This window comes from Takifugu rubripes, chromosome 2, assembly GCF_901000725.2.
Source record: "Takifugu rubripes chromosome 2, fTakRub1.2, whole genome shotgun sequence".
In the NCBI taxonomy this organism is placed as follows: Eukaryota; Metazoa; Chordata; class Actinopteri; order Tetraodontiformes; family Tetraodontidae; genus Takifugu; species Takifugu rubripes.
Window position 1 is genome coordinate 5,887,362 of NC_042286.1, and position 27,931 is coordinate 5,915,292.

The window sequence follows — 27,931 nt, forward strand, 5'->3', positions numbered from 1 at the left end:
GGGGGAAGGGGGGGTAGCCTTGGAGATGGGCTATTTTCCTCTCGCTAATGTGGTTCTGTGTTCTTGTGTGTTGGGAGATCATTTTTCACCCTTTGGGGGCTCCAACTAATGCCAGCCCCCCTCCTCCTGCGATGAGGGACGGGTTTTAAAAACATGATTACTCCATCCCAACTCCTTTTTATGTCAGTTTTAAACCACAGTAAGTGAATGCTCCTGCCTCATGGCTAATTTAGACCCCCCCGCCCACAGACACATACTCTGAGTTCGTCGTTTCCTTTTCCCTATTTGCACCTGATTTCAGCAACAAAAGGAAATATTTGTGCAAACAGATGACAACAAGAGCATTATATAACAATAAAGATTCACTCAGGGGGAGTTATTTAAAGCATTATTGACGCTTGCTGTGGTAAATGTATTAATATATATTCACGGTTAACACCTTTCACCTTGTGGTGCCACTTTCGATGACTTTCACCTTCCCTTCTCGACGCGTTTAAGTGTACCACCCCTCGTTTGCTCTGAGTGCGTGTGTGCGTCCATGTTAGCGCACAATTGTGCACATAACGTGCGTGGAGACCGCCTGCACCGCCCTGTCAGCGCGGGGGGGACAGAGTCAAGATTATTCCGCTGCCGGACTGGTCCTCCCTCTCATCCCCGCGCACTGAACTCAGCCTCGCTCTCTCTCTCTCTCTCTGGCACACATGCGCACGCACACACACCCTTCACATACTGTGTATACACGCTTGGACTGAATTGAAGCGGCCCAGGAAACCAGTGTGCTACAATTAGCTCTTTGCAGCGTGGTGGGTTTTAAATTTTTCATCACGTTCGCCTGAATTTCTCCTCATGCGGCGTGTTCCTTTTTTGCGCAGAGCACACGCACGCCGCTGAGGTGTACAGTCAGAAGTGAGCCATTTCGGAGCCGAAGATGAGCGCTCGGTAAATGGGGAATCACCAGCACGGTGGCACCGCTTGCTTTCATTGATCCTGACAAACACCCTCAACCGTCGGTCTTGGAGATTTGCGCACCGGAGACCGGAGCCGGTGTCTGCGTTCTGCGGGGCCGGGCGCGCGTCAGCTGGGAGGGATCGGAGGGATGGAGGCGTTTTTTACGGAGGTAAGGCAAAGATCAGGTCTCACATTTGTCGAGCTTTCGTGTTTATCACACGACCTTTTTGTGGAAGACAAGTTCTTCTGCCTCGCATTCGGGTTGGTTACGGCAGGTGATGATCAGCCTCTGTCGAACGGCACCGTTCTTCCTCACCGATCCCCCATGGAACAGGCCGGCACCTTACCCTAACTACGTGATGGCATCGATTAAAACACCAACCACACCGTTTATTTGGTAATCGCTGCAGAGCACCGGGCCCCGGCTGCCAGCTTGCTGAATTAACGAGCTGCAGATAAATTGGCCACAGAGAGCTGACATGGGCTTTTGCATCCATAAGGCTGACTCTCGGATTAAAGGCAATCTGTTAACTGAGTGCAGACCCTGTCGGCCTCCAGCAACAGTCAGCGCTGCTTAAGAGAGTCCTTGTTTATTAGCTTTTATATGTATGCTTCTATAGTGCTCCGTGAATGGGATGGCTTCTATGGGTGGGTATGGGTCGGCAGCTCTCTGCGGAAAATGAGTAGGTGGATGTGAGGGATGAGGAGGTGGGTGGCTATATGGACATTGCAATAAAGGAGAAGGTGAAGGATGAAGGATTTGCGTGGAGAAGAGGATGCATGGATTATGTGATGAGGACATAATTAACTGTGTGTATTTAAATATTGAGTAAATCTGAGATTGTTCTTTCACCCCACTCATTTTCTAATTCCCATATTGCCTGCTGGATAAACACCCCTTAAGAGGGAGGAATGATCCCCATCACTTCATAACATGTATTCTTTTTCTAACCCTACAGTGCTCTCAAGCATTCCTTTTAATGTTCTTCTATGTGCTTCAGTCATTTTATTGTGGACTGTCAGCCAACATAGATGATAGAGATCTCGCCTCCTTCATCTTCACTTCATGTGTGTTTAGGCCTGAACAATCACTGATCTACACAGCTGATAGATATCTGACCTGGAACACCCTCTTATCTGTGGACTTTTATACCAATAGCCGTCCCCTCCAAGCTACTTATAATTCCCCCTCTTAAGTTAATCTGATATAGGTTTAAATGTCCCTCATGCCAGCAGTGATGTCATTGTCAGTGTGAGTGATTAGCTGTTGGTAGCCTCATCAAAAATGTGTGAAGCTCCCAATAAAATATGTAAATGATCACACCACTTGTGATGATACAGCAACATGTATCAGAAATGCATCCTGTGCCATTTGCCAGCTGCCGGTTTGTAAATATATCGATCATAGCATCAACGGACAGACCACCGTTTCAGGGCGACTCAGACTCTGGAAGTTAGTTTTGATGATCGGGTTTCCGGTTTGCAAACAGAACCGAGGCTGCTGAGCAATTGGTCCTCCTGGGAGGTGTCTGTCCGACATCCACTTACTGTAGTTTCACTTCCCTGCTGTCCCATCACTCCATCCCATAGTTTCACCCCTGTTTTCCTCCACTTACTGGTGTTGCTAAAAAGAGTGATCGCCCTCTCTGACTCTCTGGCTCCCTCTCAAACCAGGCAGAAAACATGATAGCTGACCGACTGGCCAAGCATGAAATGTCAGGTGGCAGCAGACACTGTGGAATCTTCTCATATTCAGAGTGGATTTGTCTGTGGTCGAATATGGAAATTGCCCTATTAAGTGTAATTATAAATCAACCAAATCAACAAATGTAAGATTTGACCTAGAAGAAATTAGATATGAGCAGACTGTAGTCACCTAGTGGCTCGTAAACAGCAGGGGCCTCATATGATGTCATCACAAGTCTTTGTCTTTATGTAGAATTTATCGTTAAGAAACTGTTCTGTCTTGAATATGAGTGCTGGGAAAACAGAATGTGAGATACAGGTTGGCGCTTAAGCGTTTTTGGCATAGAAGAACGAGTTTAGGTGGAAACCAGGAAGCCTCCCAAAGGCCTTGGAGGCTTCCTGGTTTCCTGTGACCCAGAATTTGCTGAAGAGGTTACAGTAAGAAAAGAAAACTGGGGCTTCCTTTCCCAAGGGCTCGTTAAAATTGGACACAACATCTAATTAGAAAAATGTTTCTTAGTTTGATAATAATGTTCTGCAGTTTCTGCTTAATACAGTCAGAATTAAAACATGGAAACGCACCCTTTGCACCAGACTATTCACTATGCCTGTGCAATGGTTGCATTAACAGTTCACTTCTTGGTGCTTGGCATGCATTTCCTGCATCTGCAGAGTGTGTGGATGAATGGGAGATACATGATAACAATGTGGAGGTGATGTGATGTTTCACAGAAGATCAACAGTGTCTCCCCCAATGATAGAGACGCCAAATGGTAACTATCTTTTTCCTTTCCGGAGAAGTGTTTGTTGCTTTTATTGTCTTGGATAAGCGAGCTTGAATGAGGACTTTGTTCTGAATCTGGAACCTTTCAAGCAACAGAACCTGTTTTGCTTGCTTAATGTTTGATTTTTTTGTGTTTATGTCTGTCAGTCTGTTTGGTCACATTTAGCCACAGGGTCACTTTGGGTTCATTTAACAGGTCAGGACAGGTCTACAGCAACACATTTGTAGCGTGTGAATGTGCAGAAGCGACCCCCCTCCCCCAAACGTGACCAATTTTTAAAGCTTCCTGCCATGGTCACATCATATCTGTTGGCTTGGGATGCTTTTTTTCCTTTCAGGTCCTGAAGATTCAACAGTTCTGGCCTCTTTTTTTCATGTTTTCTGTTTGTTTTCTGCCGACTTTCTTAGTCTAAACAACCCATACGTTATCATTTTCTACGTTGCAATTGTCTGAGTGGTTACTACACTTAAAATAGTTGCAGCGCAATGAAGGCTTTCTCACAACATTCCATCCTTGGGACCTACCTTGTGTATGATTGTATGACTGTTCACACATAACTGTAAGGGGAATTCCAGTTTTTGTCCTGTGATAAACGTAACAGTCCATGGAATGCGGCGCATATTATGCAGGGAATTCTGCAGGAAGCTGGTTCATTGGAGAGAACAGTCAGTAGAGATGTGTGACCTATATTCAGTGGCTCCAAATGCATTTGTTCTGTTCAGGAGCTACATTGGCTCTGCCGCTCTCTCTTCTTCCCTCCATCCGACGCTCTCTCCCTCCCCGCGGCGAATCACTTGGTGTGTTGAGATCTCAGTGGAACGACCACTTTAGGTGCAGCTCCGCCAGACTTCAGCCTCCTTCTGGCATTTTTCCACATCCATCTTTTCACTCAATCCTTTCATTTCCTCCTTTACTCTCCGCATGAGCCGTTCACAGGCTGTGAATAAAACAACATCTGAAAGAATCCATCTACTGGCTTTAATGCTGTGGTGGATCAGGCCAGGAGAACTTGGTCCCACGTATTTCAGTAGCAAAGGAATCTTTTCTTCTCACTTAAAAAGATGCTTACACCTGTAGGGATAAGGTACCACATGCTTCTCAATCTGAACACCATTTCCCATCATCCACTACAGAGAGCGGCTGTTTCCATGGTGCCCTGTTTTACACCGTTGCCGTGGATCCTTGCTGCTGCAAGTGTCGGTGGGGGTGGGGTGGTGTGACAGTTGTTTAATCCAAGATGAGAGAGAATGTGATAATTAGCAGACTGCTCAAAACTGGTAACTCAAAGAGGATTTGCAACTGTAGAAATACACACACACCCAAACACACACACATCCACACACACGCACAATAACATCAGCATCTGCTTCTCTCTGCTGTCTTTATCCCTGTTTGTAATTTAGCGCTGCTCTCTGATCCCGTTTACTGTGGATAAGCCATTTGTGTGTTTGCTTTGGAAGTCGGGACAGGTTAAAAGGTCGTGCATGTAAAGCTCGACATAAGTAACAGCACATCTGCTCGGTGTGAGTGCAGGTATCAATGATCCTTTCATTGAACTGAAAGAGGAGCAAACAGTAGTTGAATATTGTTTTCTCTGGAGGAGTCTGTTATATCTCCTCTTGCTCGTTCACCATCTTGATTCATAGTCAAATATAGGCTTTGTGAAAACTTATTTTAATTACTTTTCAGCACTCAAAATGTTTGTGTTACAGTATTAATGAGTGTATTCAGTGAGTACTGGCTGAAGAAAAGGTGGTAGTACATTAAATCAAAGCATAATTTTAATTCTTATTGATGTTACATGATACATGACCCATACTTTCTATATATAAGACATGAAGAGGCAGGAAGGGACCCTGGACAGGTCACTAGTCCACAGGACGCACGCACACATACCATTCACTCACACTCTCACGGATGATAATCTTTGCTTGATTTAAGGCCATCTAAATGTTTCAGCCACATGGTGTCCTTAATGTAAAGTTCAATGAAGCCAAAATGTATTACATTTTTAAACTTTAATCCCCATCAGTGGCAGATGTGACTCATAAGACAGGTGATGCGCTGTAGCACCCGGCCGGCGCTCACATGAACGCGTGATGTTCGCCTTCCAGCTACCATAATCTGCTGAAAGCCTCCCTGTCCCAATTGTATTATCACCTTTAATGGAATATTAGTGACACAGTTTAAGCCTGTGACACAGGCCTGAGCTGCATGAGAGGAGACGGAAAAGAGGAAACGCCTACAGTAAGTCACCGTCAGGTCTTTTGTACAAAAAACACATTAAAAAAAAATGCATTTTTAATTTGTGGGTTTGTTGTTGCGGAAGAATAATCCAGGGCCAGTTGAATTGTTAAATGCAAGAAGAACTACATTTCTGGCTCTGAGAACTATATTTATCCCACAATGCATTGCAGTGGAAGGTAACTGAGACGTGTCTCCTGCAGGCAGCAAGGCCTCTAATATAGAATCTGCCAGGTTGAGTTACATGGTTAAAACAATGTGGCTGCACTGTTTGTCAGAGGAAGTGTGGACTTTTTCTCTTGTATTAGTAAAATTCAGTTTGAAACTGACTCCCATTCTCTCCCATTTCATGCTATTAACTCAGGTTAAGATTTCTGGCCACGCCCACCATCCATCATCCAGGAGAGCATCTCCAGGAGCTTTATGGTGTGAAGAGTTAACAGAACACAAAGTTGAGCTTTGGGTAGCAAAAATATTCTGAAAATGGCAGTTGAGCTGAAATTACCGATTCCCTCTTCTGTTGTCACGGGCTTGTTGATCTTTTGATTAATAGTTGTAGCAAGTGTAGTTAATGTGCTTATTGAGGCGGTTAGACAGACAGAAAGACAAACACAAATCTGAAGTGGTTCTTAAACTCACCTCTGACCTGCAGTCTCCAGAGACCCTCCTGTGGCCTCCCACCACCATGTTGGTCTTCCTCCATTAGCCGCTGACTGGTCAGCTGTCCTCTCTTTATTTATTCATGCGTCTCCCCTCTTTCATTCTGGGTCTTCCTCAGTATTCTCTGTTTTTAACCTTTGCTCCAAATTTCAGTCTGTTTTTCCTCCATCAATTAACACTATTCCTTTTTTCGTTCCTTCATTGTGTCCATGCATCTGCCTTCTGATCGGCAGACATGCTTCTAACTTTGTGCCATTCTTTTTATGTGCCCTGGCTCCTTGTCTTTCATCTTCCCCTTTATTAGCCCTTTTTAGTCTTTTTGTGCCACATTAACAGTGGTGTTTGACTAGACCCCTCTAAAGTTCTGTGTCAGGTGAGAATGTGAGTCTCTACTGTGACGTTTACTCTGGATGTTTGAAGTGTAGAGTCAAATGTGCGGAGTCACTGTCGAACGTGCTCGACTGTTGGAAATGTGCACATGCTTGTTGACATTAATTGCATGTTTGGGTCGGTGGTTTGTGTTTTCCAGGGCGTGAACATCTCTCATCAGGCCGTCTCCAAGGCGACGCCTCAGTCAAATAGCATTGGATCCATGTGATTTCTCTGCAGAAACAAGGGCTCTATTAGACAAATGTACACACACACACACACACACACACACACACACACACACACACACACACACACACACACACACACACACACACACACTCGTGTATAGCTGTTGGAACCTCAGGGCCATGCTGCCCTTCCAGTGTTGATTAATGAAGATTCTTCTGCTTCTCAAACTCTCTCCTCTCCTTCATTCGACCCCACCCAGCTCGCCTTCGTGCACAGGACCTGATGAGGTGGACCGGTCTGGTGTGTGGCAGGTGGTCTGTCTGGCACTGGGGGCTAGGTGTTTGGGCTGTGCACATCTGCTGATTATTTCCAGATCTCTGAGGTAGTCTCGAGATTCTGCTGCTGTGTTGTGGTTAGGGGGGAGTCACTCTTGTGCTAGTTTGTCATGAGAAGGTTTTTTCGTCACTTTTGGAGAAAAATAAATGAGGAGGGGTGATTAAATGATGCTCATTTACTGTGTAATATAAGGATTTCATTCCATTAAAATGACAGTGTATCAGATAACCCTTGACTAGTCCTTATCACACTGATACCTTCCTTAGGTCACATCAGAGACTTTGTCTAAGGGTGTTCTAATAAGAGGACACATCTTAAAATGGAATATAAAGTTGTTGTTTAGTCCAGTCACAAAAAAGCTAGAGAGAAGGCCTCTGTGAGGCATGTGGACATTTTAAAAACAGGAAAAAAAGTAGTTTCTAAAGTTATTAAATTGGAAACCTGCCCTTATCAGCTATGTTTTCATAGGTTTTCACCACATCCAGAGGGCATCCAGGGGTCATATTTGAGGGTAAAGTGACAACTGAGGTCAAATGGAGTGTGACAAAAGGTGGGTTGACAGGATTGACAGTGAGCCAGTTTGAATTTCATGCAGCAGAAACCTGGCGATCATCATACATGCTGCCCTCAGTGCAGGAGTTTGTTGTCATGCATGGCCATTCCTGTCCGTCTGGACCAGTAATAAATGGGGGGATGGGAGGAGGACACAAAGAGGAGAACTACAAGGGTGTCTGTGAGCGTAAGTTGTAATGCATTGCTGGTGGGTCATTTATAACACTCCTCTCTCTTTGGCAGCATACAGACGATGCAGAGTACATCGATCTGGGACCAATTTACTCAAATGGCATGTAGATAAAGTCAGAGGTTGAAGATTCAAATGGATTTTTGTTTATGGGGGACATTTAAGAAAGAAAGAGTTTATGGACCACAACTGCACTACAGGATTATCCCAAAAGCTTCGGTGTTACAGGTTTAAGTAGAACCAGAGTCCATGTCATCAGTTAAAACAGTGCTGAGGTACCAATGAGACTGGATCAAGAAGACGGAGCATCAGAGAGAGAGAGAAGTAGCGCATAATTTCTTCCATATAAAACAGTGCAGAGATGTGTGGAATTGCAGATATTATTACTCTGCTTCGTCACTTGTGTAATATTGGACTAAAATAGTAAATTTTTCCCAGGAGCCAAAAGTCTTGAACTCAGTAGCCAAAAGCAATTAGACAGGCTTTACCCTCAAGCGTCACTGTGAGCGATCCAATAGTGCGGATAAATACACTGTGTGTGTGTGTGTGTGTGTGTGTGTGATTTCTGCCTGGTTAACTCAGTGTGTTTGGGGGCTAATTTTCTCAATTTGTGCGTGTGTGTGGAAGTGGAACAAGGATGCCAAAAAGAGAGAAAGAAAAGGAAAATAGAAAGATAAAAGTTGTCAGGGGATTTGGGCCCATCTGTTGCTTAAACTATTCACTCTCTCTGCCCCCCACCTCCCACCCCCCAACAACCCTAACACACCCTTCAAATATCCTACTGTAAATTAAACAGAATTATATGTAACCTAATTTAAAATATGCGAGATTTGTGATATGTCTGTGATCTAACAAACACACAATCTAGTTAGCAGACAGTTGGTATAGCAATGACATAAGTTAGACAGATCCATCATGCTCCTTCCTTCCCTGTACCCTTCCCCCCCGTAACCCCCCTCCAGTGAATCTTTTCAGTGGTTGCAGGTATGATCTTATATTTGCAAGATGCTTTTTCATGACCCTAAAACACACACACACACACACACACACACACACACGCACACACACACACACACGCACACACACACACTCACACACACACACACACACACACACACACACGCACACACACCTGCTCTCTTATAGTCATTTAACGGCATACTTTCATGCTTCCTCCCATCAAGTTGAACTTTTCTGTGTCTGATGCAGGGAGCCCGCGTTTGGGTCAGAGAGAAGGAGCAGCTGCTTCCTGCAACAGTCAACTCCTGTGGAGATGGAATCCTTGTCATCACGACCGACTATGGAGAGGTAAGGAATGTAGATAATGTTTGGATTATGTCTGCAGCAAACTGAATACCGTTACATATAGATCAAAAGCAGGTATACTAATAATTTCACCCCCAACAGGAACTGTATGGGGCCGTTAGATTCCCCCCGCACAAGAGTTGTGTCATGTGGCCAGTGAATTGTCAAAATAAAGGGAAGATTAATAAAAATTCTTGGTGATGATGGTCCAATTGCCTTCATCCGCATCCTCCTCCTCTGCGCTCTTCTCATACATATGCAGAATTCATCGCTGACACACATTCAGCACTTTCCAGAGGAGCACTAGAGGCGAAGGCGAGCCATACCACACTTGCTTGTTTTGTTTCAGAACTCAACTGCAGCTCCAGGCTCCTCAGCCATTTAAACTCAGGACATCTGCTAAAATATTGGAAATGAGTATTAAATCTCGGGCTTCATCTCTGTGTTCACGTCCAGTCTTTCTCCATACAAACATTTCTTAATGGTGAACGTGAACCAAAAACACGCATGAGCTCCACCACTTTCCAGCCTTGAAGACATAAATTGGCTTCATTTTGCTTTTTAACCGTTGTGTCTTTTGAGGACACAGCAGACGCAGGGAGGCATTTTCCAAAACCAGAATCGGTTGCAGCAGTTATTCATGCACTGGATTATGAACGTCCCCAACTCCCCAACCCCCATGCGGAGCTCGCTGCCTTGCTGATCTAGTGCTTGGTTAGCTGTCGGTGTTTAAATGCTAGCTGTGCAGGAGCTGGTGAATATTTGATGGAGAACCAGCAGGATGGGATAATTTCCCCCCTAACTTGAATTCATCTCTTCAAGACAGTCTCAGGCCCAACATCAGTCATCAGTGTTACACTGATATTGGCCATATTTCTTTATTTCAAGTACAATATGGCAACATTTTAAGGGCGTTAGCCTGTTCTACTTTGCATCTACAGTATTTTCTCTCAGGCTGCCATGTTCTGCTGGTTAGGTAATAAACGACCCAGATCCTGGGTTACAAGTGCTGTGGCTTCGACACTACGAGCCTTCGCTTCACATCAGCTCAACAGCGGTTCAGAGGCAATCCCTCATTTTATTCATAGTAGCTTGCACTCTTGACACAGATAATCCAGCATGCTGCTGCACCCGAACCAAAGGTGCTATAGCTGTTGTTGCAGAGGACGGTTGGAATTATTAATCAATAATCAGGTTTAGATTTCATCTTCATAATGCACAGTCATTTGAAGCCTAGTTTGATAGAGATGGGAGAACAGTCGAAGTTCATACAGGGCCTGTCTAAGACAAAATGAGGCTTATTCCAGGATATTCTGCAGTCCCTGTATCACCCAACCATCTAGTATTCAGTCTGCTGTCGGATGTCTGAGTAAAACTTTCTCCACTGACTCTGGATGAGTGGCTGGTGTTGCTCTTCCTTTCAGCTCCTTTCAATCTGGGATTCCTACAGATGTCCTGTGAACAGTTTCCAATAAAAACATGGACGTCATTATCAGTCATCCACAGTCACAGTAACTGTACAAAATGATCACGTGGAACATGATTAGATGTTATGAGATCACAATAGCTTCAATCTTAATTGATACAATTTAATTAATCCAGTATAACAACAATGCACTTCTCATAGATATGGGATATATCTGCAGAATTATTGACAGAAGGATTAACTGTAAAATCACCACATTAAGCATTGCTGTACTAAACCTTTACGAACACACATCTTTCAGCAATAATTTCTGCAATGCTCCCTCAGTATGTTGTAACTACAGATGTGCGTGTGCGTGTGTATGTTAGCCCACATGTTTTACAGGAAAAAATGTAAACATGAAAACAGATGGCTACACAGAAGTCAACCATACACCTGTATTACACACACACACACACACACACACACACACACACACACACACACACACACACACACACGTACGCGCACACACAGGTTATGTTAGTGATTCAGCCACAATCTGTGTACCGTGACCTGGATTTCACAAGCTAGCGTGCGTGGAAGCGGCAGCGAGACCTCACGCGAGCGTAGAACATGCTCCAGGGGTGTCGTCCTCCTCCACTGTGCAGACAAATAACTGCAGACGTGACACACGCATAGCGTAAACGTGCCTGGTGAAAAGTGCTGTAATAAAGTAAAACTACATCGCCGCGTAACCTCCTGACCCAAATCCCTCTTCACTATATTTTAACCCTCTGAAGATGCTACTCACTTGTTTCTCATAAGGAGATTAACTGAACCAAAGTGAATATTACAGCATACATTTCCATGTCAGTGATTCACCTGTGTTCCACCTGTCTTCCTCAAGTGAAACCTAAGCTGAAATCCATCCACTAATCACTAAATCCTGATGTTATGCCTTAGTCTTACACATCCATGAGTCTAACAGAGACAGACCAAAGCTTGTTTTCCACCCTATTTGACTCAGAATCTCTAGTTAAAGGAAAGTAATTCCACATTTTTCCTCATTCAAATGTAGCTTAAATATCACCATCAGTAGCAAAATCTGTAGCATCAGATGAGCCAGTGTAGGCACTAATATGCATTTTTGCAAGAGCGCTTTAATGTACATGATATCCAGTTAATGATGCCTTTGGTATAAATAGCATTTTAAAGGTAATATTGACACTGGTGTACTTTAATACATCAACCCAAAGAAAGGTACTTCTATGTAATTATTTTCTGTCAGGTTAAACTTTCAGCTTTTATGAATTTCTTACTGTGAGTCTCATTTTAAATCAAGTGTTTCTCATGATAACTGCTCAAGAGCTCATTTCTTTTTGCTGTTCCCAGCACTACTGACTGCAGCTGTACTATTTACCTCTAATCTGAAGGGTCACATAAAGCTGAATAAGGTTTTCAATCCTAATCTCATCCATGGTAGTCTGGAAATTTTGATCCGGGGTCAGCGGGAAGACCTGCAGGTGGATACAGTTCTGGATAATACAGTACGTTTTGGCTAAAAAAAGAGCTCTCTGCAGCATATAGGTCACTGTGCCCACAGCTCTCTCTCTCTCTCTCTCGCTCTCTCTCTCTCTCTCTCTATTCCATCTGAATCTCTCTCATCCCTCACTCTGCCTGCTGCTAATATGTGAATTCAGATGAAGAGGCCTGTCTCCCTTGGCTCTCCTCCTGAATCATGCAAAGGAGCTTCAGACATCAGAGGCTTTTATACGGGAGGCTGTAATTGTGTGTGTGTGTGTGTGTGTGTGTGTGTGTGTGTGTGTGTGTGTGTGTGTGTGTGTGTGTTCATATGCACAAAGCAGGTTACAAATGCATTCTTTCAACTCAAGAAAAGCAGCAATATTAAAAAATTGATGAAAACGAAAGCGTAACTGTATAACAAACCACTTACAATCTTTTACAGTGTAAATAAAATCGAATTTGCATGCAGTTGCTGGAATTTCCAGTGCTACTTTCCTAAAAATGTTTCTCTCCGGTAATTAATTATTAAATATGAATTGTGCCATTTTGGGCACTGTGTATATATGTGTAAGAGAGCCGGAGGAGAAAGGCCAGACATGGTCGTGAAAGGGTTTTTACTTCAGACGCTGACAAAGTTTCTTACTTTATAACACGTCAGTTCTCCTCCTCATTTTGATTTGTCTCCATCTGAAGTTCCCCAAAACTTTTTTTTCATGTGGGTCAGGCACTGTGAGCCATTTTGGCTTCTCGGTTTAATCTCCACCCGAAAAGGTGAAAAAAGCTCTCCATTTTCCCAGGAAGAACCCTTATCACGCCAGTCAGGCAGTAATGATATAAAAGTTAATATATAGATGCTTTATTCACACTGCTGGAGCAGCAGCTGAAACGTGTGCAGTGCAGGCAGATCGCATGTGGTAAATTAATGACGAAGAGCGGGACAATGTGAGGGAAAGCGAGAGGGAAAGAAAAAAGGTGCCTACAGCAAAGAAAATGAGGAGGATAAAAGGTGCTGCTACAAAGAGAACGACAGATGAGACAGAAGACAGACAGAGTTCTTGTGGGATGGGAACCCAAAGAGTGAGAAATCTGATATGAAATGGATAAAACGATCACTTATTTGATCCTTTTTTTCCCACAAATTATATCAGACGTTGCATCTTCATGTGCACAGATGTTCTCAGCATGACTATCAGGCATGTTAGCGCATCATATGCACGCCGCCGTCACAGATGGCACACTCAAACCACATATTCAGATCTTTCATATGACTTTTGAGGGGAAAAAGAAAATTTGAGCTATTTATTTTGCATAAACATTAATGCCACTGCTGTAAATGCCATCAGGTTAACGTTCACACTCTTTCACCCGGCTGTTAAAGCTTTTTACAGTGTCTCTTTCAGCAGTTGTTAATGATTTAAACCCAGTTTCAGTTGTTTGACCACTAAAAAGCTGCAGTCATCCTGCGCAGCCACAGAGGGCTCATCTTTAATTTGCTGTATTACCAATGCAGCTCCTTTATTTAGCATTGCAGCATAGGAGCTTATTAGTTTCTGTGCCATGAATAAAATGAATAGAATTTGTATTTATTAATTAGCCTTGATGCACAGTATTAGTATGTGGAAAACAACATCTCAGCAGATCTGGACTGGACACGTCATGACAGTTGTTAAAAGGAGTCAAGTGCAGGGGGTCATATTGGAGATGAGATGTGAACCAGTGAACGCTGTATGAGACACACGCCCCCAAATGGAGGACCAAGGCTAATTAGGTTGTTTCATTACAGTTGAGTGAGTAAAGAATGGTTACTGTGGTTATTTGGTAGATTGGTCAAACCTCCATCAGCTGCTTTGACAGAGTATCAGCAAAATAAGAGGGATGCATTAAAGGCAGCATATGGTCACCCATGGACGGCATCTCCGGTCCAGACGGTGACGCTGCTGCAGGTTTGACTGACTGCACACAACCGCTCAGCGAATGAACAGCGCAGTGTAATAGATTTACTTAAGAGCGGGACGCCTGAAGGCCGACGGCGGCTCTGTCGCACTCAACAGACTTCCATCACATCTGTTCCTGTGCTTACACAGTTGAGACAGCATAGGAAGTTGTGTGTGCGTGTGTGTGTGTTTACGTGTGTCTGACACCCCAGGCTTCTTCCACCTTTCAGCTTCTGCCAGATCAGATCAGTTACACTCTTCCTCCCTCCTTCAACTTCCACTTTTAGCCCTGTGTTTTCCACCCATCTCATCACCCTGCTCTTCCGTTTCCATGGTGACACACGACAGGAATGGGGGTCTAGTTAGAGAAACTACCATGAGGGTCTGATCATTGTGTGTTTTTTCATCCCATTGCATCACTATTATTCTGTTCTTGAGCACATCATCTCCTCAAAAACACTGTTTTATCCTCCAATCTAGGCTTCAGAAAGAACTTCACAGCTAAACCCATAGGATCAGCCTCAAAATATAAACTTTTAAAGCATATATTATTGGTAAATATGATTTAGAAACTCTTAAACAACAGTTAAATGTTGAGGATGTTTTGTTCCCGTTTCACAATAATCAAGTCCTCTAAGAAAATCATGCAGCTCAACACATCCGATGTGCCAGGTGACATTTTAGATGCTGTGTTGTCCTCCAGGTGTTGTATCTGCAGCAGGCCGAGGTCACCAGGGAGCGAGTGTATGCCATGCATCAGTCCAGCATCGATGGGGTGGAGGACATGTCTGCACTGGCTGAGCTGCATGAGGCCGCTATCATGCACAACTTGTACCAGCGTTACCAAAAGGATAACATATATGTAAGTGTGTTCAGGTAGAAATGTGTGTCTGACAGGATGCTGCAGAGGCTGAGCCCCATTTTCTGGAGCTATTGTAGCTATTTTATTCAAGAGACCACCTCAGAAAACAAAAGATTCAAAGCTATTTTAGCATTATAATGCAACACTGCTTTTATCAGAGCCAATAACACACACAGTAATCCAGAAATGAATTGCTTTAGTCGTTTATTTGTGTGTTGTAAATGAATAAATATGTCAGCTGATGCTCTGAAACTACATTACTGCACTTTGCCTGTGGGTTTTTGTTTTACCCGCGTCTTCTGAGAAGATGATCATCTCTTTGCGGGTATTGAGATTTAATAATTATGATTGAGACCTAAAACTGGTTTATGATTAAAGTCAGTTTCTGAAAGATTATCAGCAAATGGACCAATACCAGCCTCACTGGGTGTGACCTAATCTAGATGATGAAATGTTGTCCTTATATGGATTTGCCTTAAGCTGATCATGAGAATTTACCCTGCTGGGTCACCATTTCAGTATGAAATGTTCACTGTTTTCAACATTCTCAGCTTTGTAAATAAAATTCCAAGTACAAAACCACATTCCCACCCTCCTGTCCTGATTAACACAAAACTGAGCAGTTTCACTGATTGTAAGAGGGCCCAATGTCGCCTCTCCTCCCCACAGACAAATATTGGCAGCATTCTGGCAGCTGTGAACCCCTACAAGCAGATCCCAGGTTTGTATGACCTCGACAGGGTGGACCTGTACTCCAAGCACCATCTGGGGGAGCTCCCTCCGCACATCTTCGCTGTGGCTAACGAATGCTACCGTTGCATCTGGAAGCGCCATGACAGCCAGTGCGTGCTCATCAGGTCAGTGACGACCATGATGAAGCAACCGTTGTGGATTATGTTTATGGAGGAAATGATGATTAATCCACTTTTTTATCTTGTGAACTGAATCAAACTATCCATATTTGTAGTGTCTTTCAGCTAAGCACCTACTAACATCAGCCTTAAGTGAATTAGCAAATAGTCCCAAACTATCCAGGTCAGTTAGTCTGGCACAGCAGCTGGATGGGGTGGGGGAGTAATATAAAGATTTATGATGCTTCTAAATGTTCTAAACCAGTTGCATCTGTCCAGACCAAGACACTGACTCCATCAGTGTGAGTGCAGCCATCTCATCCAGTTTCATTATGTTTATTTATTTTCACTCCTGACTCAAACTCAATTAGAGCTAATGCAATTTACAAACCCATCAAACCTCAGTAGCAATTAAGTATTGAGATATTCGAATGTCACAAAATGTCACAATGTGTTTAATTAAATCTTTTGTGTGCCTGTATGTGTGTGTGTGTGTTTGTGTGTGTGTGTGTGTTCAAGTGGTGAATCAGGGGCAGGAAAGACAGAAAGCACCAAACTGCTGCTTCAGTTCCTGTCAGTAATGAGCCAGAACTCAGCCGGGACGCCTTCATCAGAGAAAAGTACTCGGGTGGAACAGGCCATCGTACAGAGCAGGTACTGCAGATGCTCAGGGTTCCTGTGATGGAACATTTTTCAGGTCCTGTAACACCTGTCCCAAACCACAAGCCTTAAATCAACTCAGCACAGCATTTATAAGGGTGCTTTATCCAAATCTGCAGCTAACGATGAGTTACTGTTTGCTGTATTCTGTGCTGAATACTCATAAAAACACTTATAGTCTCTTTATACTCTCTTGACAGTCCGATCATGGAAGCGTTCGGCAATGCCAAGACGGTTTACAACAACAACTCCAGCCGCTTTGGAAAATTCATCCAACTCCACTTCTCTGAGTGTGGAAACATCCAGGGCGGCTGCATCATTGACTGTATCCTTGTACTTTTAAAAAGAAATAAGTGGATTTCATCCAAGATCGAAGAATTTAAATATTCTTTAGCAACTTTGCGCACCCATATTTGTGACTGTCTCAGGTATTTTTTTTGTCCTTGACCCACAGCTTTTCAGATCTGCTGGAGAAGGTAAAGAATCCGAGTCATCCTTCTTGACATGAGCTAAAATTCTTTTGCACTGTTGTGAAATTTTGTTAATTTGTTAGTTACGGTGTTGCCACTTGGATTTTCCCACAGAATCGAGTGGTACGCCAAAACCCCGGTGAAAGAAACTACCATATCTTCTATGCTCTGCTTGCAGGAGCCACCAAAGAGCATAAAAGTGGGGAAATATGCGAAAACTATGCAGTTCAGGTTAAGAATCTGAATTGCAATATTAATTTTAATCTATTTTCTCTGCCAGACCTCTATTTCCTGGAAGACTCTCCTGAATTGTTCCACTACCTCAGCCAGTCAGGTTGTCTGAAGGACAAGAGTCTGAATGACAAAGAGCTGTTTAACAGCGTCATGGTCAGTGTGGCTGCACTTCTGTCACTCTCACCTCTGTGTCCGCTCGTGTCTGATCTCTCACGCCGTCTTTTTTCCGGAGCAGGAGGCGTTGAAGGTGCTACAGTTCACAGAGGACGAAATCAGAGACATGTTTAAGCTGCTGTCAGGAGTCCTCCAGTTGGGAAACATCGAGTTCATGACTGCCGGAGGAGCGCAGATCACCACCAAGCAAGGTGGGTCTGTGTGTAATGTGAGTCTGGAAATGTGAAACCAAAGAGAAATGTGTTTTCAGCATCTTTGTCGGTCTTTCAGTGGTCAGTAATGCCAGTGAACTGCTGGGACTGGATGCCTTCCAGTTGTCTGAAGTCCTGACTCAACGGTCCATAATCCTCAGGGGGGAGGAAATATGCTCCCCACTCACTATAGAGCAGGTCAGGAATGCATACAATTATTTTACATTGACCTCAAACACACCAAAAACGAGTCCAACACACCTTTTCCCTGTTACAGGCCATAGATTCCCGAGACTCTGTTGCCATGGCGTTATATTCCCAGTGTTTCTCCTGGATCATCCTCAAGATAAATCAGAAGATTAAAGGCAAAGAGAATTTTAAATCCATCGGCATCCTCGACATCTTTGGCTTTGAGAACTTTGAGGTGAGACATTTGACATTCCCTTGTAAGTCTCTGCAGACCAGACGAGGTATATTAATATGCATCTCTGCTTCCAGGTGAATCGGTTTGAACAATTCAACATCAACTATGCCAACGAGAAACTTCAGGAGTACTTCAATAAGCACATCTTCTCCCTGGAGCAGCTGGAGTACAACAGGTCAACCAAACCACCATTGCTTTTAGACTGTTGGTGGAAACTAACAGGTTTAACCAGCAACCAAGGGATTTTATGCCCACATGAGTAAAATCATTTCATAAAAAGCAACATGTCTGGCACATGAAGCATGAAAAAATATTTAAAAAAATAATTGATTGATTAGACAATTTCCCATATATTAATCCTCACAGGGAAGGGGTGCAGTGGGACGCCATAGACTGGATGGACAATGCAGAGTGTCTCGACCTGATAGAGAAGGTAAACAGTTTATTATCTCCTCTGGAAATGGATAAAAGTTGGTGGATGTTTGCATCGGGGTAACTGCTCTAATAGAGCTTAAGTGTCAGAAAAGTGGCGCTGATGCAGTAACACTGTGTTTTCCCCATCTCTCTCAGAAACTGGGCTTGTTGGCGCTGGTGAACGAGGAGAGTCGATTTCCCAAAGGCACTGATTTCACTCTGCTGGAGAAACTGCACAGCAGACACTCTGTGAGACAGTCACTCCTTCAAATTTCAGACACTGAAAATGCTGTGCTGGCAAGTAAATGTCCTCTCTTGTATATTTTTCCATTTTCTGCAGACAAATCCATATTATGTCAAACCTAGACTCGCTGACCATCAGTTTGGGATCAAACATTACGCTGGGGAGGTGAGAAACATTAGAGGATCACTCGGTTTCAGCACGCTGGATGTGTTGTGTGAGCTCTCAAAGATTTACCATATAATACCTGTTTGGTTGAACAGGTCCTGTATGATGTTAAAGGGATTCTGGAGAAGAACAGAGACACCTTCAGAGATGACATCCTAAACCTGCTCAAGGACAGCAGGCAGGACATTCAAATAAAGAAAAAAAAGGCCTGCTGGGTCATTCTTAAGAACCAATTTCATTACTAGGGTGATGTAATGTGCATATCTGTGTCTTTCATCAGACTGGACTTTATTTATGACCTGTTTGAAAAGGTCGGCAGCAGGAACAATGAGGAGAAGATGGGAACGGCTCGACGCAAACCAACCGTCAGCTCTCAGTTCAGGGTGAGTGATACATACCACCAGGAATGTGCACGGTGGCTCATACACCACACGTTGACCTCTTTGGTCCAAGTTCTGGTTTTGTTACAAGATAATCATCACATGTTTGGGTTCTCTCTCTCTAAAAGGGCAATTGCCTCGAGATTTCTCAAAGGCAGCATAAATTTAAATGTCCTTTTCTCCTTCCAAGGACTCCCTCCATGCGCTCATGGCCACTCTCAGTGTGTCCAACCCTTTCTTCATCCGCTGCATAAAGCCCAACATGAAGAAGGTTTGCTTGGTCCCACACCTCCTGCAATCACCTGGTCGACATCCACAAAGTCAAACATGAGATATTTTGCATCCTTCTACTTGCAGAACCCAAACGTGTTTGACCCAGAGGTTGTCCTGAACCAGCTGAGGTATTCTGGGATGTTGGAGACAGTGAAAATCCGTCGAGCCGGGTTCCCCGTGCGCAGAACTTTCAAAGATTTTTTCTCTCGGTTGGCCTCTTTGATTTGTAAATATTTTAATCATGGCTGCTCCTGTTCTTTTGTTGTCTTAAATGTTTTCTCCTCCTTATCAGGTATAAGATTATTATGAAAGACAGAGTCCCGGCAGCAGCAGCAGCAGCAGATGATAAGAAGAAGAGTACAGACCTTCTAATCAAATATGATAAGACCAAGAAAGAATGGCAGCTTGGCAAAACCAAGGTGGGAATAAATGTCCTCATATGGGATCATAAAACATTGCACAAGGGAAAATAATAATCGAACTGTCTTCCTATACATCTTTGATTTGCAGGTGTTTATGAAAGAGTCCCTGGAGCACCGTTTGGAGAAAGACAGAGATGAAGTCAGGTGTCAAGCTGCCATGATAATTCGAGCCCACCTTCTAACCTTCTCTGCCAAGTAAGAGACCAAGAAGAAAACTGCAAATGTTTTGTTGTCTTCCTGAAAATGTTAGAAAATGTACAGTATGTGTCCTTGGTCTTATACGCTGCTTTCAATATTTTTCAACAGGAAGCATTTCAAGCAGGTTCGTTCTAGTGTTATCACCCTCCAGAAGCACTTACGAAGGCACGTCCAACGCAAGCGGTTTGTGAAGCAGCGCCAGGCAGCGCTGGTGCTGCAGCGGCACCGACGAGGGCAGGTGGCCCGTGCTCGGGCTCGGAAGCTTAGAGAGGAGAAGAAGAAGGTAGAGGAAGAGCAGAAGAAGAAGGAAGAGGAGGAGAAAGGGGCATCGGGCACAGATGAGCAGGAAGAGACAACCGATACAGATGATAAAAAGGTCACTTTCTGTCACCATCAGACATCTGAATGTAGTTTAGATAAGTTTATTGTTTAAAATGATGGTGTTTAATGTTCTGATGGTGCTCCTTTCTGCAGGATGAGACCCGGCAGATGGAGGAAATCCTGCAGTTGGAGCGGGAGATTGAGCGCTTACAGAAGAAGAGGGAGGATGAGGTGTCCCAACTTTGCGAGTCCTCCAGGCAGGAGCTCCAGCTGCGCCGCGATGCGGAGCTGAAGCGGATGAAGAAGGTGGCGTCCCGCAAAGCCACGGAACTCATCGACCTCCTGAACTTCAAAGGTGTGGATCCCTCGCAGGGAGACGTTTCAATGAAAGCTGCTGCAGAGGTCAAGCCACAGAACGCTGTGAGTGCTGCCTGCAGTAAATCCAAAGAGGAAGAGATAGATGAAGGCTTCCATGCGGAGGAGGAATGTATCCCTCTCCCTGACTTCCCTCCACCTGCTGAGACAGACGCTCCTCTGGATAAGGACATATTTGCCCATTTACCTCCTCCTCCACCTGCTTTTGCAGAGGGGACGGTGCCTCCTGCAGTCCCTCCTGCACCTCCTCTGCCCACTGACGACGTACCCCTTGCCGGAATCCCTCCCCCTCCTCCTCTCCCTCCACCCACGGATAATGCGGGTGTTCCGCTCCCACCCCCCTCAGAGGAAGTTAAGGCAGAGCCAGAGAGGAAGGTGAGCATGGTGGAGAGCCTGGTGGACGGGGATGAGCCCATCTACAGCATGCCGGCCGACACCGAGTCAGATTACGATCAGGAGGAGGAGGAAGGATCCGTCACCGCCGGAGACGATAGCTCCGTATCCGGGAGCAACCGCGGCAGCGCAGCTGTGACGGATGAGGAGCACCCAAGGAAGTCCACCTGCACCAATGCAAGCGTCGAGTCCTGCAGAGGCAGTTCTGACTCTGTGAGGACACACACTTACACGCATCCTCACACGCGTGCACACAGATATGTATGAGCAGCCATGCAGTGGAACTGTTTTGACTATTTTTCAGCATTTGTTTTCTCAAAAAGCCTATGTTTGTAGCATCATCTAAATGTTATTTGCTGTTGCAGTATGCAGACAGTGAGGACGAACATGATGGCATGATGGACACCGACGAAGAAGTGACGAATGGCAGAGTGACTTTATTTAATGGCAACGGTCCGCCATACTTCCATGGCTACCTCTACATGAAGGGTGGGTTTTTACTCTTTCTCTAATTTAACACAGATCCATCCCCATCACATACGTAGCTGCTATGTCTCCTCTCCTTCAGCTGGCCTAATGATTCCATGGAGGAGGCGCTGGTGTGTGCTGAAGGACGAAACCTTCATGTGGTTCCGGTCGAAACAAGAGTCGCTTAAGTCCGGCTGGCTGTATAAAAAGGGAGGAGGGCTCTCCACTTTGTCACGGAGGTTGTTGTAGTTATCACTGATTGCAACTGCATGCTAATTAAACAAAATTTCTGAATATTTAGATTTAATCACTCTCTCGGGACTGTGCAGCACATTCAATTCACATTCATGTATGACTATTGCTGTTCAACAGTAAATAAGAATAAACGGTAAGCTTGAAACTTTTAAACTGTATCTTTTTGATCTGTCTTAAAATTGTCTTCTTCTGACTCAGAAACTGGAAGATGCGCTGGTTCGTGCTGAGGGACAGTAAGCTGATGTATTATGACAACGACAGCGAAGAGAAGCTGAAAGGAACCATCGACATTCGGGCTGCCAAGTGAGATTTCTGTGACAACTGTTGATTTTCTTAAATGACAGCGGCTTCTCTCACACATCTGTTTGCTTCTTTACAGAGAAATTGTGGATAATCATGAAAAGGAGAACGCGCTCAACATTGTGACCGATGAGAGAACCTATCAGGTGTTTGCTGAGTCACCAGAGGATGCAAGGTGGGTCGGGCATAAATCGGTAACAGACCTCTGTTTGCATCTGAAATTAACCTTAGAGTTGCCCTGTCTGTCTGTGCAGCGGCTGGTTTAACGTTCTCAGTAAGGTGCGTGTCTGCACTCCAGAGCAACTGCTGGACATGTCCCACGAACAGGCCAACCCAAAGAATGCTGTGGTCAGTGTCTTCACACAACTTGGGATAAACTCCAGTTTTCTGGAAGCTGTGCAGGATTCATGACTGAGTCTACTCTTTTCTCATGCAGGGAACTCTGGATGTGGGGTTGATTGACTCTGTCTGTGCTTCAGACAATCCCGATCGGTCAGTCAGTTCATTCACAATTCAAAATAAAAAGCCCATTTGAATAACAAAACTCTGGTTTTAACCTCTGTATAGTTTATTCCCTACCTCTTTTACATCTGAACAAACGGCATTTGATCATTTTACATGCGCAGACCCAACTCCTTCGTCATCATTACTGCCAACCGTGTGATCCACTGCAACAGCGACACACCAGAGGAGATGCACCACTGGATTAGTCTCCTGCAGAAACCCAAAGGAGATGCCAGGATTGATGGCCAGGAGTTCCTAGTCAGAGGTGGTAAATGAAAATTGGATTATGTCTGTTTTTGCTGTGACAAATCATTCATTGGTATATTTTCCTCCCTTCCTGCCTCAATGCTGTTTAGGCTGGCTGCAGAAAGAGGTGAAGACAAATGCTAAGAGCACCTCCCTGAAGCTAAAGAAGCGCTGGTTCGTGCTGACCCACAATTCTCTGGATTACTACAAGAGCTCAGAGAGAAACTCATCCAAGATGGGAACTCTGGTCCTCAACTCTCTCTGCTCCATCATTCAGCCAGATGAACGTGTGCACAGGGAGACAGGTGAAGGGAAAAGAAGAAGATGAATTAAATTAGGGGTCAAAACAGTACTTTCAGACTTTATTCTCTATGAATTTTTGTAATTTTCAGGTTACTGGAACATCATCGTGTACGGGAGGAAGCATTCTTACCGTCTCTATACCAAGATGCTGAATGAGGCCATGCGATGGACAGCCGCCATTCAGGGAGTCATAGACAGCAAGACTCCCATCGAAACGCCAACGCTGCAGCTGATCAGAGACATTAAGGTAAAACAGATACCCGGACATTTATCACGATTTTCTAATCCTACTCTCCTAATTGTGCGGCTTGTGTTTTTCACTTCAGGAGAACAGCGTGAACCCGGAAATAGTTGAGCAAATGTACAGGAGGAACCCCATTCTCAGATACACCCAGCACCCTCTACACGCACCTCTACTGCCGCTGCCGTATGGAGAGGTCACCAGCTGTGAGTGCAGATTTGCATCAATTGGAACGGTCAAAATATTTTCTGGATCGCTTCTTTTAGAATATCACTACTCATTTACATCGGGGCAAGTTTGTGACTCTTCTTCTTTATGAAATGTCTGTACATTACTGCCCCCTACAGGTCAAAATCAGATGTGTCATTTAAAGTATGTGCCGTGTATTTTGTCTCCTGTTACAGCCTCATTTTAAGATTTTTTTTGTTAATCATTCCGTTTTCTTGGCCATTTTCTCATTCTTGTCACATTTATTACCTTTGTTTGCAGTGCAACGACAGCAGGGTTACGCCAGTCTTCAAGATGAGGCGGTGCGAGTTTTTAACTCCCTACAGGAGATGGAGACTCTGGCAGACACCGTGCCCATCATCCAGGGTATCCTGCAGACCTGCCAGGACCTGCGTCCCCTCAGGGATGAGGTATTGCATCATTTTTTTTATTTTTGAGGAGTGCCTTTTTTATTTGAATGCATTAATGGCAGAAATGATGCTACAGCAAAGATTTATATGAGCATCCCATTTTTCTCTTTTGTTTCAGGTCTACTGTCAGGTGATAAAACAGACCAATCACGTGCCTCAGCCTAACAGCCCTGCCAATCGGGCGCACTGGCATCTCCTCACCTGCATGAGCTGCACCTTCCTCCCCAGCCGAGCCATCCTCAGATACCTCCGCTTCCACCTGAAGAGGTGTGTACAAATATTTTTATGTTGCTTTTAAAAAAAAAAAATTCTTTCCAACAAATGTGTTATCTGAACTTATCCAGGGTGCGTGAGCGCTTTCCTGGTACAGATATTGAGCGTTACGCAAGCTTCATTGGTGAATCCTTGAAGAAGACCAAGACTCGTGAGTTCGTCCCCTCTCAGGAGGAGATTGCCGCCCTGCTGTTGAGACAGGAGATGAGCACCACTGTCTACTGCCACGGTGGGGGATCCTGCAAGATCTCCATTAATTCACACACCACAGCTGGAGAGGTACACGCATGACAGAGGCAAAGGCATACAAAGACAGATCCTGGGTGAGCTTTTTGTCACTACTACTGTGATTATGTGCTGCTTGGGCAGGTTGTGGAGAAGCTCATCAGAGGTTTGGCCATGGAGGACAGCAAAAACCTGTTTTCTCTCTTCGAGCACAACTCTGTCACAGACAGAGCACTAGAGAGCAGAGTGATTGTCGCAGACGTTCTTGCCAAGTTTGAAAGGTATTGGCTCAAGTAAGGTTATTTCTTGGTGGTTTTTACCAAAGTGAAGACTCTGATACAGACAGATGAACTATATTGATAAACTGCAACAGAAAGCTAATGTGGGGTAGGTTATAGATCAGGCTATCAGTAAAGATTTAATTTCAATGCCTTGTTTAATTTGTGTTTCCAGACTGGCAGGCAGTGAAGAGGAGGAGGAGGAAGGAGAATGGAAGCTCTACTTCAAGCTGTACTGCTTTTTGGATGTGGAGAGTGTCCCAAAAGAAGGCGTAGAATTTGCTTTTATGTTTGAGCAGGTTAGTTTTATGTTGCTGTGTCGACATGGAGAGGATCACGAGATAATTGCTCACTGCCACTTTTCTCCTTTGTGAAGGCCCACGAGTCTCTAATAAGTGGTCACTTCCCAGCTTCTGAGGAAACCTTGCAGCACTTGGCTGCTTTACGCCTTCAGTATCTCCACGGTGACGGTGCAGGCCGGGCCGGCTGGAGCCTGGGAAGCGTTTACCCGATTGGGCGCCTCCGCAACCGCATCCTTCACTCCACTAAACCAGGTGTGGGGACGACAGGTGGAGCTGGAGGAGGACCTGGAGATGGGAAAGGTACTATAGGAGGACAGGGAGGTGTTCCGGTGGCAGTGGAGAAGCGAAAGACCCCCAGTTTCCTGGATGGCACCCTAAGGAGAAGCTTTAAAACTGGTTCTCTGAAGAAGCAGAAGGTCAGTAGTTGTAAATCTGTTTACTTACATTACAGTTTACTCATAAATCATTGAAAATCGTCTCTTTCTGCAGGTGGAGGAGGAGCAGATGTTGGAGATGTGGGTGAAGGAGGAGACGTCTGCGACACGGACCAGCGTCCTGGAGAAATGGACCCGGCTGCAGGGCATGCCCCAGCATCAGGCCATGCTTAAATATATGAGCATCATCAAGGAATGGCCTGGATATGGATCCACTCTGTTTGACGTGGAGGTGAGCAGATAACCAAAGTTTTCAGGTCTTTCTGACGACCAGATGTGTAACCACCGCTCTCTTCTCTAAAGTGTAAGGAGGGTGGTTTCCCTCATGATCTGTGGCTGGGTGTGAGCGCTGATAACGTGTCAGTGTATAAACGAGGTGAACCCAAACCTCTGGAGACCTTCCAGTACGAACACATCACCTTCTTTGGGGCGTCGTCGCTCTGCACCTACAAGATCATTGTGGACGAGAGGGAAATGTTCTTTGAGACGCCACTGGTGAGAGCTCACCATATCAAATATTATTACAACATTTTCACATTTATTTCTCCTTGTTTGATCTGAATTTGTGTTAGAAACATGGAAGAGCAACATGCTACCAGGCACAAAGGGACGGATCACATGTTTTTTGCATTTCATATAAAAATGTTTTTGTCTGGGTTTGTTGCTGTTCAGAGCAAGTAAAATTGCCAGGACGTTTCTTCAGAGAAAATTGTTGGTTGGTTACATTTTGAAAGACTAGATTTGTATTTCCAACCCATAAAACACTAAATCACAATGTGAAAAGCAGAAACATGTGTGAACGGGAAAAAATATAAATACATATATATATATTTCTGTTTAGACAAAACAGTTTTTTCCTGTTAAGGTTTGGGTGCAAAACAAATGCAGTCTTGGAGAGACTGTGGTGCGCCACCATCCCTGTGTTTAAAACAAGTCACTCTGCTTGTCTTATTCACCGCTCAACTTAAGAGTCCTTTGTGATGTTCTGGTTAAATGAATATTGTAGAAATGCAAATACTTTCTTTATTGACTCTTAATAGAAAAATTCCTTTAAGGCGACGACAGTCAGTGCTGCATTAACACGGTTTTTTTGTCTGTAGGTGGGGGAGATCACCAAGATAATGAGGGCTTACATCAACATGATGGTGAAGAAACGCTGCAGCATCATGTCAGTGACCAGCGTCGCCAGTTCATGGGTCAGGTGATCGGCACCTTCCCGTCAGATTCCACGGTTTCTGCAGTGGCGAGAGACGTCCCTCAGTTCCGCTATGGGTTGTGTCCCTTGATGGAGGCAGTCGCACCAATTCAATCTAACAGCTTAAGCTTGAATTAAAGGGTAGAGGATGAGTGTTCAAAAATACATACTCCGCTGGGCAGAAGTCAGCAAGACGGGAAAAAAAATTGTATGTTGGGACAGTGCTTTCAGATTAAAATCCCCTGGTAATGCATGTAGATGTTCAAGCACACTCCAGACTTCTCTCTGCTTCCCTTTTCTGGACGAAATTCAATTTGAAACAAAGCACAACTTGGCCGCCCAGTCCCAGTATGTCCCAACAGCCCCTCCCAGTGTACTGCCAGACAAAAGAAAAGCACACCTCATCTCACGTCCTCTCTCTCTCTCTCTCTCTCTCTCTCTCTTCAGGTTTCCTACTCCTGTTTTTTCTGTCTGTGGCGTTGAGTTAAATACTAAAGTCTTGTTGTTACTTTATTTCTCTCTGCTTTCCTCTCTGCACCTGTTTCAAAACACCCGGTTGTGACTCAGTCATGATTCCTCCTCTGGTCAGTGTTCGCTTGCTCGCTCATCGGTGCCACCGTGTGGCCACTAGTGGAAGACGCAACCAAAGGAACTATTTCTAAATAATCTCAAACTGATATAATTGAGAAAAAGGAGATGATTTGCACTGGAGGCTCTCGAGTCACCTGCTTCTGCAAAGAAGAATATTTATCCCTGATAACAGAATGACATAAGTATTTCCCCCATCTATAGGATCTTGTAACACTCTATCAACTGTACATGAGCAAACACAGACTGACCCAACATGTATTGTTTTGTAATGTATATCACACATTATAAGAGTTACTATTGAACCTTAAATGGCCACTGCACTGTACAGTATAAGAATCTAAAATGCAATGTGACACCTCTTGTGTAAAACACGTGTAAGTGACTGCTGGTAATAATAATAATGAGCACTCTGTGTCTCAGTATGATGATAATACAGTCCATCATTCACGGGTTGTGCCATTAATGTGAATCACAGAGAAATATGAGACAGGGTG

The 27,931-nt window shown here is 44.4% G+C and overlaps 1 protein-coding gene across 3 annotated transcripts; it reads left to right on the plus strand.

Annotated features, from left to right (window-relative positions):
* Window positions 1–643: 643 nt before the first annotated feature.
* On the plus strand, window positions 644–27,690 carry myo10l1 (myosin X, like 1). Of its 3 annotated transcripts, XM_029831131.1 has the most exons (44): window positions 645–803; window positions 873–1,117; window positions 9,172–9,270; window positions 14,837–14,995; window positions 15,665–15,852; window positions 16,366–16,500; window positions 16,707–16,831; window positions 16,969–16,982; window positions 17,091–17,175; window positions 17,257–17,363; window positions 17,446–17,575; window positions 17,655–17,773; window positions 17,853–17,999; window positions 18,074–18,174; window positions 18,366–18,432; window positions 18,570–18,662; window positions 18,754–18,822; window positions 18,918–19,000; window positions 19,103–19,205; window positions 19,393–19,473; window positions 19,560–19,684; window positions 19,768–19,894; window positions 19,986–20,092; window positions 20,204–20,471; window positions 20,570–21,397; window positions 21,550–21,673; window positions 21,753–21,894; window positions 22,106–22,210; window positions 22,287–22,382; window positions 22,462–22,555; window positions 22,644–22,699; window positions 22,834–22,976; window positions 23,068–23,262; window positions 23,350–23,507; window positions 23,587–23,707; window positions 23,991–24,139; window positions 24,258–24,406; window positions 24,484–24,691; window positions 24,782–24,918; window positions 25,091–25,214; window positions 25,292–25,633; window positions 25,707–25,883; window positions 25,955–26,146; window positions 26,752–27,690. In XM_029831131.1, the coding sequence occupies exons 2-44, from the start codon at window positions 1,097–1,099 to the stop codon at window positions 26,854–26,856; spliced, it is 6,198 nt and encodes a 2,065-aa protein (XP_029686991.1). In that variant the 5' UTR covers window positions 645–803; window positions 873–1,096; the 3' UTR covers window positions 26,857–27,690. The 3 variants fall into 3 exon arrangements, with proteins under 3 accessions (XP_029686985.1, XP_029686991.1, XP_029686994.1); XM_029831125.1 differs by having other exon boundaries at window positions 644–1,117; XM_029831134.1 differs by having other exon boundaries at window positions 645–1,117; window positions 21,753–21,891.
* The last annotated feature ends 241 nt before the right edge of the window (window positions 27,691–27,931 follow it).

Bases quoted from the DNA above. Each gene is read 5' to 3' on its own strand.
- myo10l1 (XM_029831125.1), top strand. From the start codon at position 1,097: ATGGAGGCGTTTTTTACGGAG. The intron at 15,853-16,365 runs GTCAGTGACGAC...TGTGTGTTCAAG, and splicing joins AGCCAGTGCGTGCTCATCAG to TGGTGAATCAGGGGCAGGAA. The intron at 18,175-18,365 runs GTCAACCAAACC...TAATCCTCACAG, and splicing joins GAGCAGCTGGAGTACAACAG to GGAAGGGGTGCAGTGGGACG.